Source organism: Jaculus jaculus, chromosome 2 (genome assembly GCF_020740685.1).
Source record: "Jaculus jaculus isolate mJacJac1 chromosome 2, mJacJac1.mat.Y.cur, whole genome shotgun sequence".
Taxonomy (NCBI): domain Eukaryota; kingdom Metazoa; phylum Chordata; class Mammalia; order Rodentia; family Dipodidae; genus Jaculus; species Jaculus jaculus.
Genome location: NC_059103.1, coordinates 187,394,103 through 187,415,865, shown reverse-complemented (window position 1 = coordinate 187,415,865; position 21,763 = coordinate 187,394,103). Strand labels below are relative to the sequence as shown.

General features: G+C 38.6%; 1 protein-coding gene across 1 annotated transcript in view; it reads right to left on the bottom strand.

The window, feature by feature from the left end:
- Slc30a8 (solute carrier family 30 member 8) overlaps positions 1-19,999 on the bottom strand; it is a 32,303-nt gene extending 12,304 nt beyond the window's left edge. Inside the window, exons 1-3 of the mRNA XM_004661378.2 lie at positions 19,929-19,999; positions 10,023-10,222; positions 3,170-3,316 (exon numbers count right to left, since the gene is read on the bottom strand). Of these exons, the coding sequence (XP_004661435.1) occupies positions 3,170-3,316; positions 10,023-10,222; positions 19,929-19,999 (418 nt within the window). The remainder of the gene's footprint in view (positions 1-3,169; positions 3,317-10,022; positions 10,223-19,928) is intronic.
- Positions 20,000-21,763: the final 1,764 nt, after the last annotated feature.

The window sequence follows — 21,763 nt, the reverse complement described above, 5'->3', positions numbered from 1 at the left end:
GATTTTAATTTACACAGATGCTTAAATGATTGAAACTTATTAGAGGATGAAATTATGAGACACGAGGAGTAAAATGTGTTTAGAAACTCTTAATTTCACTGTAAAACATTTACGACTTGCCAGTTCTAGCACCTTTAATGGAATTAAATAGTAAGAAGGGAAGGCTGCAGAGGGTACTTGATGAAAATGACTTTCATTTGCCAACCCAACATATTGTAAACACAGAGGCCAGCCCAGACACTGATCAGCACTCGAACAGCCTTTTAAGAGCAAGCACAAGGGAGGAAGCATCAGAATGGACACATTTGCATAAATATTTGAAGATAAGAAAGCTCAACCTGCTCATTGAGGAAAGTACCTTTGCTCACATGCATCTTCCCTAATGCCTCACTCTGCTCCTTAACTCAACCTTGCAGGGATATTTTAAAAACCCATATGGAGCTAGAAATACTCTGTGAGTCATTTGTCAGACACATTCTATAATGTTGTCCTTCACTCCCTCTAAGTTTTTTTTAAATTTTATGTATTTATTCATTCATTCATTCATTCATTCATTTATTTGAGAGAGAGAGAGAGAGAGAGAGAGAGAATGGGTGCACCAGGGCCTCTAGCCACTGCAAACGAATTCCAAAGGCATGCACTACCCTGTGCATATGGCTTATTTGGGTACTAGGAAATCGAACCTGGGTCCTTCAGCTTTGCAGGCAAGCCCCTAAACTGCTAAGCCATCTCTCCATCCCAAACAAGTTTAGATTTTTTTTTTCTGGCTTTTTCAAGGTAGGATTTCACTCCAGCCCAGGCTGAACTGGAATTCATTATGTAGTTTCAAGGTGGCCTCCAACTCACAGCAATCCTCCTACCTCTGACTCCCAAGTGTTGGGATTAAAGATGTGTACCAGCATGCCCTGCACTCCCTTTAAACTACCTATCCCTACATATTAGTACCTATTAAAGCAGAATAATGTATTATTACCCACTCTTGCTTCCCAGATTTTACTACTTATAGAAAACTTTCATACCTTTTTACCATATTTATATGCCTCTGGACTTAGCCATTTCATATTTTCTTCAAATGACTTGACATTTTATGCTTAGCTCTTTCCTAAGAAAGGTTACCCATGACATTATAAATCTGATTTGCTAATTTGTTTTTTAATCTACACTGGGATGTGTGTGTAATTGTTGACCATACAACACACCACACCAATTAATTATTCTTCTGGGGAACATTTCTCACACTATGGGAAATGCTGGTATACGTGTTTAGAGCTTGAGTATCAGACTCTGGCGGGGTCACTGCTGATTGCTGCTTGTTTGTACTGGCAGCTTTTTCTTTCCCTAAGTATTTAGTTATTTCTCTCTGCTTAGATGTATGGAAGCTGCTTTTTCCACCACAGTTGGATCTTCTCTTTGGATCTGTAAGCTTGAAGAACATCCCTTCCTCCCCTAAACTGTGTCTGGTGTAGATGTTCATCCCAGCAATGTGAAGCTCTCTACACCAGCCACCTAGTTTGAAGTACTGTGATAAAACAGCTCTAGGGAGCCCTCGAGAAATATTATTTTATCCATCAGGTTAGAATATGTAAAACTTCCTTTGCCAAAGTTAATAAGGATCAGGATCAAGAATTTCTGGTTAGCTAGAAACAGAGAGCTGAAATGACATATTTCACATAGTGTGCTTTCTATGATGAGAGGCCAAATCAGAATATGAAAGTAGAGCATGTCTCACTTTAAACCCATGCATAGAGCAGCATAGGTGCAGGGGCAGAGGGCAAAAACCCTCACACACAGTGCAAGGGTCATTTGCAATGTGTCAGGGGTGAGCAGGGGGACAGTGTAACAATGAGGCATAGTAAATATTTCCCAGAGACTAAACCCTTGCCAAGACCTGAGCTATGTCCTGGATAGGAAGAGGCAGTTAGTGAAAGAACTTCAAGAAAGGAGGGAAAGTAAAATTCCATTCCCTTCTTTTCCCTTTTCTCTTAATAGTTGATGACTGATTGAACATATTCAGCTGAACCATCCATCCAAGGAATGGCTGGCTGCTTTGGTACATTTTCTGCTGTTAAAACTGAATATTAGGGCTGGAGAGATTGCTTAGTGGTTAAGACACTTGCCTGAAAAGGCTAAGGATCCAGGTTCAATTTCCCAGTAACCATGTAAGACAGATGGACAAGGTGGTGCATGCATCTGGAATTTGTTTGCAATGGCTGGAGGCCCTGATGCGCCCTCCCTCTCTCTCTCTTTCTCTCTCTCTCTGTCTCTCTCTCTTTCTCTCTCATAAATAAAATAAAGTAAAATAAAAGGCTAATATAGCCCAAAATATTTTTTTAAACCTGAATATTGTAGATTCAATAGCTTATAGAGAAAGGGAATTTAATTTCCATAGTTCTGGAGGCTGGGAATCCCCATGACCTTTTAAAGCCTCACCTCTTAATACCATCATAATGGCAATTAAATTCTAACATGATATTTGAAAGAAACATTCAAATCATAAAAATGACAAAATGTTGATGTGAGCAGGACTGGCCATATTTCATCAGGGATGCTCAGTGAGAAGTTCTTCAATCTCTGGCACTCTTGTGTTCTGTGGGCCTTCTTTTTTTAATGTAGCATAGTAATTTAATAAATTGTTTCATAGCTGTCACCACACACTGAGACTCTGGAGACATGGTGGCAGATAACATGGTAGACCTACTGCTGATTTCCACGAGGTAGAAGAGGCAACACTATTAATCTGGCTGTCAATCGAACTGATATAGGCAGCACATAGGCTCATATGCACCCTTATTTTATCCTGTGCATCAGACTTGGACCCCTCTGGGATTTCTTAAACCAAGCTTTGCTCTTTTCTTCCATTAAAAAACTATTTTATTTATTTATTTGAGATAGGAAGGGATAGAGAGAGGTAGAGAGAGAAAGGAAGAGAGAGAAAGGGAGAGAATGGGCACACCAGGACCCCCAACAGCTGCAAATGAACTCCAGACAGACGTGTCACCTTGTGCAGCTGGCTTACTTGCATCCTGGGGAATCAAACCTGGGTCTTTTGGCTTTGTAGGGAAGTGCCTTAACCTCTAAGCCATCTCTTCAGCCCTCCCTCCATTTTTTTAACCCTTGGTTTGACTCTGCACCCCTGCTCTTTCACTATCGCTCAATGGGAGAACTCTACCTGCTCGGTGCCATCCAAATGTCAGCCGCTTGGAGGGGGGTCTGGACGAGAGCCACAAGGAAAAGAGACTGAGCAGGAAACTGGTCAGGTCAATCAGCAGATGGGCGGCATCAGTGACAACAGCAAGGCTCCCAGCAACGTGCCCACCTAAGGTATGCAAGGTATTATACTGGCTTAAAGACCCAGAATGCAGCTAGATTCATATGCATACTAGCCACATTTGGCAAATTATCCACAGACTTACACAACTTGAAAAGAAAAACAGTTATTAAAGTCTATTTCATCAACCTCTTCTTCCAAGTTAACAGAGAACCAAGACGCAGAGATGGAAAGAATTTGAACATGTAAAAATGAATTTCAAAGGGAAAAAAAAAAACAATTCTAGCAAAAACAGAAAGGATGGGAAATATGAGGGACATAGAGTACCCCAATTAGACTGGCCACAAGGACTCAGAGGAGGGGTCTAGTGAGGTGAAGGTCAGATCCCAAGGGTCTCATAATCCAGCCAGAGGGCCTGGACTTTTGTTTGTAAAGAAGGTATTGCAACCTGGCCTGTGTGGTTTATTTATACTTTTACTGTATTCTTCACTGCTTCTGTTTGCTCTGTGTAATCATATTATCCAGCAAGGTCTTAGATCCTTGTTATAAATGGCGGGAGCAGAAGGGAGGCCCTTTCTAGTAGACAGATTCAGAGCAACAGCTGTCTGCTCAAGGAGGAGGAGAACCCCAGACACATGCACCCCACTTTGCTTTCCTCGTCATTTGGTACATTCTCTTCCCTGTTTCTCCTTTCAAAGATCTTTAGCCTCCGGAGTAGAAATTAAAGGGAAATTGTGTCCTTTCCTTCCCGAACAGGGCTCATTTGAGAGCAATAACCTTTATTGCTCTCACTACTTCTTCCCAGCCAAGAGCATCTGCTGACAGATTAGTCCTTCCTTCAGCTGTTTATTGCTTTGTGTACTACAGAACACAGAGACTGTCAGTCATCAGACCCTCCGTCATCAGACTCACCTTGTCCCACCTAATGATTAAAAAAAATTACAGAGATGGCTCATAATTGCAATAATCCCCACAGACCGGTGGCTCAAGCGGTAGTTAATAACTGGTTTGTCAAAGTTTAATGGGCTGGAGCAAAGTAGTCTTCAAGCTTGTTACTGAGCTGTCAGTGCAAAAATTGGAATGATTCATTAGCCAAAAGGCAACGTTTTGCTAACAAATCAGCTGTCCTTCCAATTATCCTCTAATGTTGCTCTCTCCGCCACCCTTAGTCCTGATAACAAAGCTGTGTTAATAATGCATTATTTCTTGCGTGGAGAATGACTACATGCAGATAAGCAGCAGGCTGCAGTCTCGGCAATGACTGATGGGGAGCCTATATGCTATGCTGAAATCACCAGCTAAGTCAAGGAACGAAAGTTTCATGTGCATTCTTTAACAGGCACAGCTGGGTCAGGAGGCAACTGAGAAGGATTTGGAAGAATCAAAATAATACAGAGGCCTGAGAGCCCCAAATAATTTTGCAACCATGAGAGCTGGTAATAAGAACTATCTAAAAAACAGTGGGCCCTGTTGAATGCTGTAAAGTGTTTTTAAGAAGGTAGTTTGCAGTTGCAATTGCAATTGCTTCTGAAAGCATTATTGACAATTAATTCAATCATTCGGCTAGTATTTGTTGAGCCCTTGCTGTTCATGGTAGCGTGGATAGGGTATACAAAGACACCTCTCTCTTTAGTGATCTCCTAACACTTGCTGCACTGAATGCTTACTGTTATAGTCAAAAAGCCTTGGGGGCACTGAGGAATGTTACAAAGAAGAAAGTGGCTGAGAGTTAGCCAGAAAACAAGGTGTTTTTAAAAATTATTTTTATTTATTTGACAGAGAAAGAGGGGGAGAGATAGAAAGACAAAAGGGGTGTACCAGGGCTTCCAGCCACTGCAAATGAACCCCAGATGCTTGCACCCCCTTGTGCATCTGGCTAACGTGGGTTCTGAAGAATTGAACCTGGGTCCTTTGGCTTTGCAGACAAATGCCTTAACTGCTAAGCCATCCTTCCATCCCCAACGAGAGTTTTTTTCTCTTTTTTGGTTTTTCGAGGTAGGGTCTCACTCTGACCTGGAATTCACTATGTAGTCTCAGGGTGGCCTCGAACTCACGGCGATCCTCCTACCTCTGCCTCCTGAGTGCTGGGATTAAAGGCGTGCGCCACCACGCCCGGCAAGTTTTTTTTTTTTTTTTTAAGAGAGAAATATGATGGAAGGTGACACTTTTCTGGAAAAGCAAGAGGAAGAGTCGAAGCAGATCAGAGGATTAATGAGAAATGAGATGGGAAAGGGAAGCTGGGGATGCTTATGGGGGAGGGTAGTCTAAGTCTGAAAGGGCCAACCTGTGTATTGAAGTTTTGAATGATGGCTGGGATTTTGATAAGAGGGGGAAAGGAGAGGATTTTATGACTCTAACAAGGCAAAAGCAAAAGTTACTGAGAGGATACCGGGCGTGGTGGCGCACGCCTTTAATCCCAGCACTTGGGAGGCAGAGGTAGGAGGATCGCAGTGAGTTCAAGGCCACCCTGAGACTACAGAGTTAATTCCAGGTCAGCCTGAGCCAGAGTGAGACCCTACCTCGAAAAACCAAAAAAAAAAAAAAAAAAAAAAAAAAAAAAAAAAAAAGTATGAAAGATCACTTTTGGTTAGAACAAAGTAATCCTGTCAGGACCCAGGGGTGTGGGAAGAGAAAAATATTAATCGTATGACATTCAGATTGTGAAATGTCTGGAAAGAGAAAGTGAGATTTCTTTTCCATTTTTTTCTAGAAGCCAGAGCTTTCCAGGATAAAGATAGATCTCTTTTCATGCCAGACAGTCAATGGGGTCTAGCAGAGGCAGCCTCTAAGCCAGTCTTCCAGCTACAAGGACCCTTGAAGATTCAGTTCAGTGCTGAGAAAAATTCTCAATGCTTTCCATAATGGAGAAAGTGTTATAAGCCATGGTACCAGGCAGAGGGAAGATGCCAAAGAATTTTGAAGATAAGTGGGATGATAATGAACAAAGTTTTAGAAAAATTAGCTTACTTTTAATACAGCTTAAAGCCCACATGACTGTCAGTCAGTATCCATTTCATTCCTTTGCTGACAACATCATTTCTGACTCTAAGCAAAAGTCAGATTCTACACATAACCTCACATGGAAGCAAGAGAAGTCAGACTCCACATGAATAGCTGTCCTCATAAGATGATTTAAAGACAAAATGGCAAATAATCAGAAAATTTGGTATAGAAAGAATGCATCTCAACACAGTAAAGTCTACATGTGACACACTCATAGCTGCCTAACACTCGGTATGAAAATGTAAAAGCATTTCATCTGAGATCAAGAATAAAATAAAGATGCCACTCTTGCCATTTCTATTCAGGATAGTTGTAGAGGTTCTCCCTATAGCAAATAAGCAAGAAAAATAAACCAAAGACACTCCAGTTAGGAAAAAATGATGACATTATCTGTTTGTAGATGACGTGATATAGTTATATCTATTTGCATGATATATACATATATATGTGTGTATCAATATGTATGTATGTATGTATGTAGGTTACCTGTAAATGCATGTTTTATAGATATATAGATATAGATATACATATACATATACATATACATATATTATATACATTGGATATCTGAAGGAGTTTTCTAGGTTACAACTGCCTAAGGCAAGTTCTTTCACAGCTCCTTCAAACTTTCAAGCCACTTCACTCAAAAGACATAATGCTCTAGAAACTATGTGGTTTTTGATTCATTTTGTACTTTTTGATGGGAATATTGTATAACAACCCTGAAGTGGTTTGGGAGGTAGATAGACATAAAAACCATTTATAGTTTTCAAACACTATGAAAGTTAAAATATGAGAAATTCTCATAGCTACAAGAAAACAGCTAATTATGGTTGTTAGATCACATACTGCAAAAAGTAGCTGACAAAGTCTACTTTCCTCTAGTCTCATGATTTTATTCATTCAGCTCTCCTTTGGGACAGCAGGAGGAAAAGGAACCAAGCAAGACACTGGGGCCAGCAAAATAGCTAACATAGTGGTGCCGGTTATGAGTCTACATAGCATTTAACTTACAGAGATTTTTACATGTAGAGAAAAATGAAATAACATTACATTCTTTAAACTTTGAATCAACAAATTCAAATAGGAAGCCATCTCATTCCATTGTACAACAATAAATCTGAAATTCTCTGAATGATGAATGAATTTGGAAAAGCATAAATGGTCAAAATGAATAGAAAAAGTAGAAATTTTAAATGGATCAATGAATGAAGAAAAAAAGTAAAATATATACTAAAAACTGACATACAAAATATCTCTAAACTCAAATGCCAGGGAATTCTGTAGAAATAAAGAGATAGTTGCAGTAGTCTATAAATGGGTTTCTTCTTTATTAAAAGGAAATTTTTCAATTAAGTTTTCTATGTTAGCATGTACAATTCTGATTCAAAATCCCAGAAAAACAACACCAAAAGAAAAGCTCTACTTAAATTTCAATTATCAATAAATATTTGTTTTAACATTAACTTATATGCCAAAATATCAAAATTGGGTTGGAGGAGAATAACAATATTATTAATGTTTAATTTGAAAAACACAAACTAAATGTCTTCATTTTTTTCATAAGGCAGAGGCAACATATAACATATATAAATCCATATTGATCATGTTACTGACAGAGAATGTGAGCTCAGATCAATAAAAACACATTAGAAACAGACTTAATTTACAAAAGTTTAATAAACTATAAAACATATAAAATATCAATATAAAAATAATATTCTACATGCAATGCTGAAAACTTTTGTAACTATTGAAAATAAAATTTCAAATCTTAGAATATGCAAATAATGAAACTTATACTGATGTAAAAATGAAATGCAAAAATTAGATCAACTACAATAAATGCATGGGTCTATCTGCTCATTAAATGGAGACTACTAAGCATTGAAAGAATAAGAATCATAAAAGAAATCAGCACGAATTAAACATTTTTATACAGTTTTCTATATTAAAACTTCTAAGTACTTGTAAATAATATAACAAAGTCTTAGCATCCTAATATATGAAGAGCTCACAGGTATCTATGCAAAAATTACAAAATTCTCAGCTAGGGCCTAGGAAGACATTAAGAAGGAAGGAGGAGAAGCGTATCAGAGGCAAATATACATCACAAACATGCAAAAGGATTCTAATAGCAAGAATGAGAGCAATGAACATTTTAAAAGGACATTCTATTCATTAACAAATATTTTAGAAGATTGAAATGTAGGCTAATAAATATTTAACAAATATTAATTTACGATGACATTAAATTATTATATTAAATATAAATATTTAAAGGAGAATAATCTTCATGTGGAGCTGCAATATATGTAAATCATTTCAAAATTTCTGGATAGAAGTTTGACAATGCGATTCAAGAAGTGAGAAAACATTCACACTTTGCAACCAACTATTTCCACTTTAGAAATTGCTTTGAAGGGATTAACCAGAGAAGCAGGCAGAATTTCATTAAGATTTTTTCATTGCAGTATTGTCCACAAGCAGGAAAAATCTCCCTAAATTTCTAACAGTAGAAAAAATGGTGGCTTAGAGAGATAAGTTAGTTGTTAAGGTGCTTGCCTGCAAAGCCTAAGGAACCAGGTTCAACGCCCCAGAACCCACATAAGCCAGATGCACAAGGTGATGCATGCACACAAGGTGGCGCATGTGTCTGGAGTTTATTTGCAGTGGCTAAGGCCCTGGCGTGCCAATTCTCACTCTCTCTCTTTCACTCTCTCCCTGTCATAAAAAAGAAAAATGCTTATGTATATAACAGTGAGACATATTATAAAATATTGTTCAGGCATGAAAATATTTTTGAATAATATTGAAAATGTTTTCATGTCACAAGCCTTCAGTATGATCTCAATTATGTAAAAGAAAAAATTCTGTGAGGTATGCATAGGAAATGTACAAAATGTACTCCATTGGAGCTATCAGATATTATTGGAATGTGGGATAATGATCAATTTTGTTTTTCCTTCTGTTTTCCAGCTTACCTACTATGAGAGTATAGTTACATTTCCTGCACGTACAGAAAATAGTAAATTTGCTCTTTTATTTTCGTGTGTGTGTTTGTGGTGTGTGCATACTATTTGTGGTGTGGCGTGGTGTGTGTGTGGTAAATTCATGCATGGAAGTGTATGCAGAGGCATGCTCCTGTACATGCCTGTGGAGGACAGGGGAGAAGCAGGGAACACTATTTTCTCTGTCGTTGTCCCACTTTGTTTCCTTGAGATTGAGCCGCCCACTTAACCTGGCCATGCCATTTCCGGTCAGGCTGGCCTACCAGTGAGCCCCAGTCATTCCGGGTCTCCAGCCCCTCCACGGCTTTCTTAACGTGGGCTCTGAGCATTGAACTCCAACTGTCTCAGACCCTCCGGTCTGCATAGCAGCACTCTTACCTACCGAGCCATCTCCCCAGCCCAATAGTCGTTCTCTTTAAAAATTTATTTTTATTTTTATTTATTTATCTGAGAGAGAGAGCGAATGGGTAGAACAGGGCCTCCAGCCACTGCAAACGAACTTCACATACATGCACCATGTGCATCTGCCTTACAGGGATCCTGGGGAATCAAACCTGGGTCCTTTGGCTTTGCGGGCAAGTGCCTTAACCACTTACTAAGCCATCTCTCCAGCCCACTCTTGTTCTTAAGTGACAAGTTTAGGTGCCCCTCCCATGATATTGTAGGGTTTGGCTTGTGGATTTTTTTGTTTGTTTGTTTTTTTCTGGTTCAATCAGAAGGGTTTTCTCCGGCACACTCACCCACCACCTCTGCAATCATGAAAACGAAGCACAAGGCAGAGGCAGCGCACAGTCTCCACGTGGCCTGCGCCTGCTCGCTCGCCCTTTGCCCCGGGGCCTTGCAGCTGCCGTGGCAGTGAGACGCGGCTCCCGACTCCCGCTCCTCCGGCCTCTCTCCGGGACACTGCTCTTTATTCTGCGGCTTCCACTCGAGTTCCACTCTAAGGATGAGTTTGACAGGAGCAAGAAATGAACACGGTTGCAAACAGGCACGTCCCTAAGAGCCTTACCCCTTCTCTGCACCTCCATCAGACTCTTGTTAACTAGGGAGTTGCTGCTCACGGCTCTCCTTACACGAACGATCGAGTGTGAAGAACAAGGGAGAAATGTCCTTCTGAATTCACACCTACTGAAAGACTTGACTTTTACTCAGCCAAACTCTTTTGTTTTTAATCTTTATTTATTTTATTTATTTATTTTATTTATTTATTTATTTATTTTTTTTTTTTTTGGTTTTTCGAGGTAGGGTCTCACTGTGGTCCAGGCTGACCTGGAATTCACTATGTAATCTCAGGGTGGCCTCGAACTCACGGTGATCCTTCCTACCTCTCCCTCCCAAGTGCTGGGATTAAAGGCGTGGGCCACCTCAACCAGCTTCAACCAAGCTCTTATCCAGTCAGTACCAATGAAGGATTAAAAGATCACAAAGAAATAGGAGAAAAATAGCAGGTAGGCTTTAAGACAAGTTATTTCACTTGGAAAAGATTCTGGATACAGGACTACCCAAAAATATTAATAAAATGAGTAATCAGGAAACATTGTAAGACACATGCATGAACCAGCTGGAGGATTCAAATACAGGACAGCCTCATTTGGAGATCCCTATGCTCACTCACGCTGAGTCCATGGTACCCCAGGGACTTTCTTCTCATGCAGTTGTACCCAGTCTCTACCGGTGAATGTTACACTGAATGCTGAAGCCTGATGCTTCCCAAAGCAACCAGCATCAAACATCAAGCTTAATATAGGGGCAAACGTAGAACTCCAGATGGAAAAGTTGTAGATAAAATTTAGTCCTACTGAAGTTTCTTGTCTGAAGTAGCCAAGCTTCATGGTTAAAGACTTAGGCCAAACACAAATGATTGGGCAAGGCTCCAAAACTTGCTGTTTTTCTTCCATTCCACATACTTTGTGTTGCCTTAATGTCAGAACATAAAATCAGTTTTTTCTAGCTGTACATGACAATGTGCATAGATCTTGAACTAATGAGATTTTTTAATTTAATAAACTTGTTGAAAGTTTTAATGAGATGCTTAGTATTAATAGATTTGCATTTCTGGCTGTGAATGAAAATAAATGAACTTTTATTTAAGGAATTGTTTCATTTGGCTTATCACTAACTAGGATGAAAAATTTTTGATTAGCCGATAGTAATGTGAATACTCTAGTTATCATATTTAAATGTTTATGAAAAAGCAACATATATTCATTATAGAAATCCAGAATTACAGAGAAGAGCATAGAAAAAAATCACTGGCAATCCTATCTCAAAGGGACTACTCTTTTTGGTAGTTTATAAAGTAGGTTTTTAATACAGAAATTACACACGCGCGCACGCGCGCGCACACACACACACACACATACTTGTTAGAATGCTTTGAGTTTCCAGGAGAGAACACAAACATAGGCTCCAGAGGGCTCATTAAAATTGGACAAAATGAGTGTCCATATATGTGGTTTGTGGGCAAATAAGAGACCAAAGTCTTCATTGTTCTCCCAAAAGGATCTATGAATCCAAAAGAAGTTAAAACGCATTCTTAATGATTTCATTAGTGCAATATTATCTAAGTGTCTCTAGATGCATAGCAGGCTCTTAACCTGGAAATATAATATGACTTCTAAGAATATAATTTTTTTTTTAAATTTTTATTTATTTATTTGAGAGCGACAGACACAGAGAGAAAGACAGATAGAGGGAGAGAGAGAGAATGGGCGCGCCAGGGCTTCCAGCCTCTGCAAACGAACTCCAGACGCGTGCGCCCCCTTGTGCATCTGGCTAACGTGGGACCTGGGGAACCGAGCCTCGAACCGGGGTCCTTAGGCTTCACAGGCAAGCGCTTAACCACTAAGCCATCTCTCCAGCCCTAAGAATATAATTTTTTAAAGCTATTAAAAAAAAAAGTTGTGCTGCATCAAGAAATGAAGTGTGGTAGTTCAGAGACAGCTCAGCAGTTAGAGAGATGCTTGGTGGCAGAGCCTGCCAGCGTGGGGTTCAATTCCCCAGGACCCATGTAAATCCAGACTGACATTCATTTGCAGTGGCAAGAGACTCTGGGGATAACCAACCACTTTACGATTGTATTTGAGACCTATCTTACAGAATATAAATCTTGCCTGGTTAAACCTAGTTCAGGGTCATGAATCCCACCACTGGAGATTGGGTGAGGGGAATGAAGTGGTGGGAAGGGCAGCCACAACTTTTTCTTCCAAATGGATATGTTGTGTCTGCCAAACTGACTTCTAAATATTTATCAGCTTTGCTTAGAGAAGGAGGTTCTTGCTTTTCCCAGTGGGTGTTGGTTACTTCAGAGACTCATCACTGATGAAAGTGGTGAGAGTGGGTGACTGAAGAGTCTTCTGGCCTATGCAAGACAACTCTATCACCCTCCCCAAGGCTCAGGAAATATTGCAGAAGAATTGGTGGGAAATGTAAGACCCAAAGATGGGGAGGAGTGCTGTGGACATGACATGACTGTTGCTCTCATAAATCCACAGCAGTGGAGATTGCCTTTGTAAGATGGGCACAAGATGGGGCCCATCAAGCTCCCACGATGGGCGGGGGAGGGCCTCATGAGTCCTCAAGCCTCCTTTAGTTGCTACTCACAGTTGCCCAGGAAGCAGAAAAGATTTTCTTCTGTGGGTAGACCCTGCTAAGTTGCCCAGGCTCCAGTTAATACTTTCTCATCCGTGCTCATGCAAACAACCTTAATTAAACTCAATGGGTTATAAAAACAGGCAACAAAGAAGGAGGAAGATTAGCAGGGATAACAAGGAGACAAAAGAAAGTATGGGAGTGAGTGTTATTTAAATGTACATCTACAAAAATTTGTCAAAAATAATTTACCTTTTTCAAAAAGTACCATGATCATGAATCCTCTTTAACTGTAATTTCCCCATATTCTAATCCTCTCTGCCCCAGACAAACACTTTTTGCATTTCATCTTTAATGATTTGCCTGTTCTGAACATTTTATATAAGTGGAGCAATACAAAATTGAACTTTCATCAATGTTTTCAAGACACATCCACGCTTTAGTAAATATCAGTATGTTGTTATCTCATTGCCTGTTCTTTCTTTTTCAAGGTAGAGGCTCACTCTAGCCCAGGCTGACGTGGAACTGGAACTCACTCAATAGTTCCAAGGTGGCCTTGAACTCAGGTATTCCTCCTACCTCTGCCTCCCGAGTACGGGTACTGGAATTAAAAGTGCACACCACCATACCCAACTCTCATTGTCTTTTATTTCCAGTAAACCCTGGATGGAAAATCAAGTGCTTTCTTTGGGGCTATAAAGAATAATGCTACTGTAAAGTTTTGTATGTGAGTTAATTTGTAAAAATGTATTTTTAAGTTTCTGGAGTAACTACATGTAATGGAAGTCCTTCCTGGACAAAGATAGCTCTATGCTTCACGTGGTACAGAATGGCTAGGTTGTTTTCTAAGGCACTGCAGCTTTATACTCACATACACAATTTATAACTTGCTATTTCTCTATACCCATGCAACGCTTGCTATTGTTTTTGGATACAGCTTTCCTAGTAGTTGCGAATAGTATCCAATTGTGATTTTTTTAAAAAATATTTATTTGTTTATTTATTTGCAAACAGAAAGAGAGAGAGAATGGTGTCCTAAAAATATACAAGTTAACCCCGTTGCATATTGAGACTTAACTTTTTCCACCATTGCATTGTCTTGATGCCCACTTTGAAAAACAATTCGCCATACATATAAGGGCTTTTTTTTTTTTTTGTATTCTCATTTATCTCTGATTAATCTTTAGGCCAGTATTTAATTCTGTGATGATAATATCAACTGTTGACATCAGGATATGTAAAATCTCCAAATTCATTCTTTTTTTTTCAAAAGCATTTTCACGTTCTAGGCCCCTTTCATTTTCATGAAAATTGTGGAGCCTCTTTGTCAATTTCATTTAAAATATATCTTGGATATTGTACTAGTTACATTAAATTCCTACACCAATTTTTTGGGATTTGCCATCTTAACAATATTATGTCTTTAATATGGGCTATATTCCCATACTTTTAAAATAAAATTCATCATTTAATTAGATAAATGAATTTTTATATACCTGTACTTTATGAAGAGATCTGGGCTTCTGAGTATGTGCAATATTTTATTTATTAATCATTTTACTTATTTGAGATATACTCAGATTTCCTATTCTTGATTTAGTTCAGTAATTGGTGTTTTCCCATACTTGTGTTCATTGTTCTAATATTTAATACATTTTGGGTTTTTTGAGTTTTTAAAATGTGTTCATGTTTTTATTCAGTAGAAAATGGGCCCCCATTCAGCAGAGGGCCCTCCTCAGTGGGATTGCTGGTACTGACCATGGACTTGTGGGTTATGAGTTGTAATAGCAGCAGTCATGAATGGGTGGGGGGGGTCAATTCCTACAGATATTCCCTCCCACTTTGTGGCTTTTAAAATATCCCCCCGCCCCCATGCCCTACAAAATTCCCTGAGAAGTCATGGATATGTTTTATGTCTACTTTAGTGTTGAGCTCTCACCAGCTTCTGGGTTTCTGCTTGGCTAACTTTTGAGTATCCTCAGTGTCTGTCTCCATCACTTGGTGCAGGTTGTCAGGCAGCAGTCTTGCTCATCTCACCAATTCCTCTGTGGTTTCACCTGGACCCTGGCTGATGTGTGAGGGGTGGTTTTCCTCCTTGGTTCTCACAGCCTTTTGCTCCCAACCAACACATTTCCCCAGAGTCTACCTGCTCCCAGCGAGCATGCTTTCCCAATGACTACCTCATACTTTCTTTTTTTATTTTATGTGATTTATCTTTACATCAGTTTAAATGCTTTTTGTGTAGTTTCAATCTGACAATGACTCCATCTTGAACAGTAACCTCTGTGATCACCTTTGAGAAACACTAGCTGATTTTTTTTTCTGCATAATTTCCCAGGAAACCACAAAGTTATAAGCAGAGTTTTGTAGTCAGACCCTGCTCTGGAGCGTCACCTGACTTCATTTTCCTCTTAAGTGTGCCAGGCCTCTAGCCACTGAATTGAACTAGAAATTGAACTTCAGATGTAGATACCACCTTGTCTGCATGTGTCACCTTGTGTGTCTGGTTACATGGGTTCTGCGGAGTCGAACCTGGGTCCTTAGGCATCACAGGCAAGCACCTTAATCACTAAGCCATCTATCCAACCCTCATTTACTATCTTTTAAATTTCTCATAAAATGAGTTCAGCAACAAATTCATCTTTTGACTCACCTTTATTTTAGATAGTTTTGTTGAAGATCACAGGCCTGGTTTTGTTTGTTTGTTTGTTTTTGGGGGGGACAGTTTTAGAGGTAGGGTCTCGCTCTGGCTCAGGCTGACCTAGAATTTACTATGTAGTCTCAGGTCAGGCCTGTTTTTTCACACTTTGCATATGTTATCCCACGGCTTTCCATCTTCTTGCCCATCTTATTGAGATCCCCTCACACATAATGAATCCTTTTCACTCCTATCCCTGATGCTGCTTTCAGGATTTTATCTTTGCTTTTTATTCTCAAAAATTTTGAAACATCAGGATGTACATCTGTTGTCTTGTTTCTTTTTAGAGTTCACTGAGCATCAAAGATATGTAGATTGACATTCACCAAACTTTGAAGGGCTTCAGCAATCCTTTATCTGAATATTTTTCTCTTCCTTTTTCTCCTTTTGGTTTTATATACATATAATGTATATAATTAATATATATACATATAAATAGTGCATTTGATCTTGCACCACGTTTCTCAGAGGCTCTGTTTATCTTTCTTTAATATTTTTCTCTGTGATCATTATGTTCCATGACATCTACTAGTTTAATTTCCAAATGATTAATTTTATGTCCAGTCATCTTTTGTCAGTAGAAAAGGTCTATAATTAAGGCATTATAGTGTATTTTAAATTTCAATTATTGTACTTTTCAACTCTAGAATTTACATCTTCTTCATTATAAGTTCTATTATCTTATTCTCTATTTGATAAATCATTTCTTTTTCTTTTTTTTTTTTCTTTTTTTTTTTGGTTTTTCAAGGTAGGGTCTCACTCTGGCTCAAGCTGACCTGGAATTCACTATGTAGTCTCAGGGTGGCCTCGAACTCTTGGCGATCCTCCTACCTCTGCCTCCCGAGTGCTGGGATTAAAGGCATGCCCCACCACGCCCGGCTGATAAATCATTTCATAACATCTATCATTAATTCTTTGGACATTATTACCTTCCATTCTTTTAACATATTTAAATAGGTGGTTTTGAAATCTTCTGGTTCTAAGTATAGCATCTGGGACCACTTAAAGGCAATTCCTATTGCTTCCCTTTTTTAAAATCATGTATCAGTTTTACTTTTCTGTTTCTTTTAATCTTAGAGAATTTTGTCAAATAATAGAAGCTTTAGATAATATCACAACTTTGAATTCTGATTTCATATGGACTTTTTAGGTTTTTCGGTTATTTATCACTGACTAAAATAAATGAAAGACACATTTATTTCAAAAGAGAACAGAAGTAAGAGAAGTAGAAGTAAAGAAATTAAAGTTCCCAAGCTTAGAATCACTCCCCTCAAGCTGGCAAGGTCACAAGCAGTAAATTCCCCATGGATGTTTCATTGTTCTTTAATTATTTTTGATTTACTGACTTATTGAGGTCAATGACATCTATTTCTTCTGACTGTTCCTGCCTGTGCAGCCCCTCTCTCCCCCACTATGCTTTATTGTCCCCTTAACCTCCAGGCAGGCTTATCATGTGGGTTGTGACTGTTTTCACTGTCTCTTGTCCATTGGTTTCACACCCAGAATTTTGCCTCAATCCTTGCTTGCTGATCGATCTATGTTTTTACAATGCTCTAAGACATGAGTTACTCTACACTATAGTGACCCAATTAAGTCTGGGACTTAGATGAGTTCACTTGAAGTGCTACAACAAAATGCCACAGAGTTGGGTAGCTTAAACGATAGAAATTTGTGATCAAGGTGATAGCAAATTTGGTTTCTGGTGAGGGCAGGGATATTCTTACTGGCTTATAGATGGCTGCCTTTCTTGTATGCTCACGTGAACTTTCCTCAGTGTACACACACAGAGAAAGAGAAAATCTCTGGTTACTCTTCTTATAAAAACACAACTCAGGCTGCAGCGATGGATCAGCAGTTAAGGCTCTTGCCCATAAAGCCTAAGGACCTGAGTTTGATTCCCTAGTACCCATGTAAAGCCAGATGCAGAGTGGCACGTGCATCTGGAGCTCATTTGCAGCAACTGGAGACCCTGGCACACCCATTATCTCTATCTTCTATCTCTCTCTGCTTGCAAATAAATAAATATATGTTTTCAAACATCAAAACTCTATCAGCTGTAGGACCCACTGTTATTACCACATTTGACACCTTGTGTCCACATAAGCCAATCTTGGGCCTTCAGGCTTCAATATGTCTTGGGCTAGGGACACAAATAGCTCATTACAGGCCTCTTTGCTGGGGTAGAATTTGCTGCCAATTTTGTGCTGGCACCAAGTCCAGAAGGGCTTTTCTTACTTCTATCATCTTGGGCTGCCTCTGGCAAACTTATAGCTGTTCTAGTGGCTTGTTACTCTCATGAATCCACCAGTCTACAGTACCTTTGTAGAAATGGATGAATTTTTCTTCAGAATAAGCTTCTTTTCTTTTTCTTTTTCTCCATTTTATCAAGGTATGGCCTCACTGTAGCCCAGGCTGACCTGAAATTCACTACATAGTCTCAGGGTAGCCTTGAACTCATGGCAATCCTCCTACCTCTACCTCCCAAATACTGGGATTAAAGGCATGTGCCACCATGCCTGGCCAGAATAAGTTTCTTAATAGCAGATAACAATTTAAATAGGGAACTACTGGTGAATAGAAAAATGAAAGCAGAAGTAAATAAGAACAGGACTAATAAGAGACATTACCTATGAAATAAAGACAGAACAAAATGGATGAGTAATGAGTTTGCAACAGGTAGGGAAAGGAATAAGAGATTCAAAGTGCATTTGATCTCACAAGAAACTACATTAAGGACAGGGAATGCTACAAGCCAACTGTGTAGGTACCAGAGACGTAAGTGGACACTAAATTAACAAACACAGACATGAGTTTAAACCTCAACTCTGCTATCTGACCTGAAAAAGGCATTTCCTCTCTTTAACATTAACTTCCATACATGGAAAATGGAAGGGTCAAGATAATCTGTTCAAGATTTAATCCTTTTGTTTGAAAATTTTTTTAAAAAAGACTCCCATTACTATAAACAGATGGGGTTTTTGAGCCACAGAATGCTAACAGTCTAGTTAAACAGAAAAGGAAATACTATTATTTCAGTAACATAGCGTAGTACTGTCAATATGTTGTCCAGAAGTTGTACCTAATCTAACATGAAATTGTTGGTGGTGCTTATAACTCCATTAATCACATTTCAGATCAGTTTCTAAGAAAAATATTCCTCTAATGTGAGGTAATGAATGCTCTATCTATTAAACCAAAATTATATAAAAAAAAAAGCCTTTGGAAAAAGTTTTTGCAGTTGTTTAAATATAACATCAAAATTTTTATCAAATATCAGTATTTTCAAATATTAGTTTATCTCCATGAATAAGTGAAAATATTAAATGTGTTATTAATAAGTAGTTCTTAAATTCTGATCTCAACATGAACTTGTATCAGAATTTCACTCAGTTACTTTTATATATTGAATGTACTGCTCTTAACTCTTCACTTGGATCAACATTGTTACAATTACCAAGTTCTCCTTCATATGTCTCTAATCCTACTTTCTGTTTGGGTTGTTATTCCAGTGCTGGGAATTAAACCTAGATCCCTGTTTATGCTAGATAAGCACTCTCGACCACCAAGCTTCCTTAACTCTACATTCTATGTAGAATTTCCACCTACTGAAAGTCTTTCTTATTTTTCAATCCTAAACTTATCAGTTCTGAAAAAACTTTTTCTCACCCTGAAGCCCAGCTAAGTCCTAGAAGGTTCTCAGTAAATATCCCTTAAATAATAGTACTATGCTATTTTGTAATCACCATTTTCATACATGTGTGTAGATAGATAGATAGATAGATAGATAGATAGATAGATAGATAGATAGATAGATATTACATTTTTGGCTCCCAGATTCAAAGAGACAGTTATATTGAAATATTTTATTTCCATATATATCCAACTTGGAGCAAGATATAATCAATAATTATTAAACAAATGAATACATTACATATGGCACTGCAGAATAAAATCAGTAATATAATAAATATAAACAAAATTTGCCTCATTATTGATGTCTTTTATTTTTCTAAATATAATTAAATAAAAGTTGCTATATATTTTAAAAGTGAGAATAATTCAGAAAATGAAGAACAAACATATTAGATTGTATGTTTTCTACAACAAAAACTATAGGAGAGAAGTACCTTAATAAAGTCTCTTTCATGTGCTAACAATATTTAAGTAATAGCATAATTATGTAGAGGACTACATGTTTTAATATTGGAGTCATAAAACTAGTCAACTGCTTCTAAAATACTGTAAAGTGTCCCCCGTTTGCAAAGCAAACATTCACCATTCAGAAGCAAGAAGATATGGTATCTCATTGACTACCTAAACCACAGAAAATTAGCATGTTGATGCAGATATCTGTTACCTGTCCAGGGTGAAGGCATACATCTTGGTAGCCTTGTCATTCACAAGGTACGTTCTTTCAAGAAACTCCATGTTGACCAAGACAGCAGCTGTTATTGTTGCTGTTGTAGTTGTTGGCTGACTCACTGTCCAGTTTTGGAAAAAAATCAGCAGTTATTTCCACACTTTCCAAAAAGATATCAAAAAGTCGTTACATCAATGGTCTTGAAGATCACCTGGCCTCATTGTTTCACCCACAGAAACTTCTTTCCTGGGAGACATGCAGGTGGGACCTATGGTGTGTATGTGCGTATGCACGCACATGAGTGCAAGTGATTCAACTATGCTTTCCAAGGGTTTGAAGAGCTCAAGTGTTTTCTACTGATCTAGTAATGCTGAGGTAGGCTGTGACCTTCATCACACACCTGAGTGAGCTGCAAATAGGTACCCTCTGTCCACAACTGTAAGCTTGTTATCTTTCTTTCTTTTTTTCTTCCTTTCTTTCCAGTTGGTTTATTTCTAAAAGCATTTATTCTGAGAATTAGTCAAGAGATGACCTCTAAACATCTGTCAGGATTTGTTTCTCCATACCTATGACCATTTTGGAATTCCACTCCTGAGGTAGAGGATAAGGGTCATTGGTTACTGCAGTCTGTGATTAGAGCCTGTTCTGAATATGTCATCTTTGAAAGCCCTTGCTTGACAGGCAAGAGAAGGGCACAGTTGCCTTCTGGGTAAACCACAGCTATTACTAGTACAAGAACCAGAGTGAACTATGTCCTCTTTGATTGGGATAACATCTTCTAGGTGTAAAAGCTCACCTCAGGAAGCATTATCAGACACCAGTCACATCTCTGGGGAATGGAGTCCTCTGATTTGATCCCATGAGAACTTCAATTCACAACACACACCTAAGAAATGGACACTTTATTTAATTCCAAAAGATATTTCTTTGCACCTAATACAGGTAACAAAGTCCTAATTAAACAGCAGTCATTTGTATGTGAACCAAAGATCTGTAGTGGAGAAGATGCTGTAGGTGGGTGGAGAAGAGAGGTGAGCAGTGGACCACCAGTCTCCATTGCCCTCTTCATCTGTGCTCCCTCTGCTGCAAAGCCAGAGGATTAATCCCAGAAGAACCCCATGTCATAGTGTCATGGGAATGTTCCATCACGGCAAGCAGAGATATTGGATAATGACTTAATAAATAAAATATCAGCCTTTTCTGGGATAAGAGGGGTTCAATGACAATGGGGTACATGGTGAGAAAGAATCTGTTGCTGGCTGAGGTCCCTTATCAAATCAATGGGGAGCTGCACCTCTTGTGAATCTAAAGACTTCAAACACTGTTATTTATAACATAAATTCCAAGGTCTCCAAATAGGACCCTATTGGTTGACTTAACTTTGTTCTGATAATATGGAGACAGAAAAATAACTCTGGAGAGGTGTTTTGTTGGCAGGGGGGTGGTATAGATTTCTGGATCTAGTGTTAGCAGAATAAGATCAAAAGTATTCCTATCTCATATATACATGATTAACTTTATAAAATTAACTCTGTAAAGCAAGGGGTTATTCTGTGGAGAATAATTTAAGCAGATAGAAAACCATTACTAACCCAGGGTGATGCGGTGCTGCACTGTTCTACTTGTATCATTAGTGAGCAGCTTCTACTTCACATGAGAGAAAAATGATTCAGGAAGACAAGTGTTGAAAAATAAGGAAACAACTTAAAATCAGGCAGAAACTCTTTAAGGTTAAGGGAAGAAGTGGAAATATTCAAATGTATAAAGAAAATAATTTCTTGTGGATTTCAATTGGATAAAGCAACCCAGAAATTTGAGACCCTACATAAAAA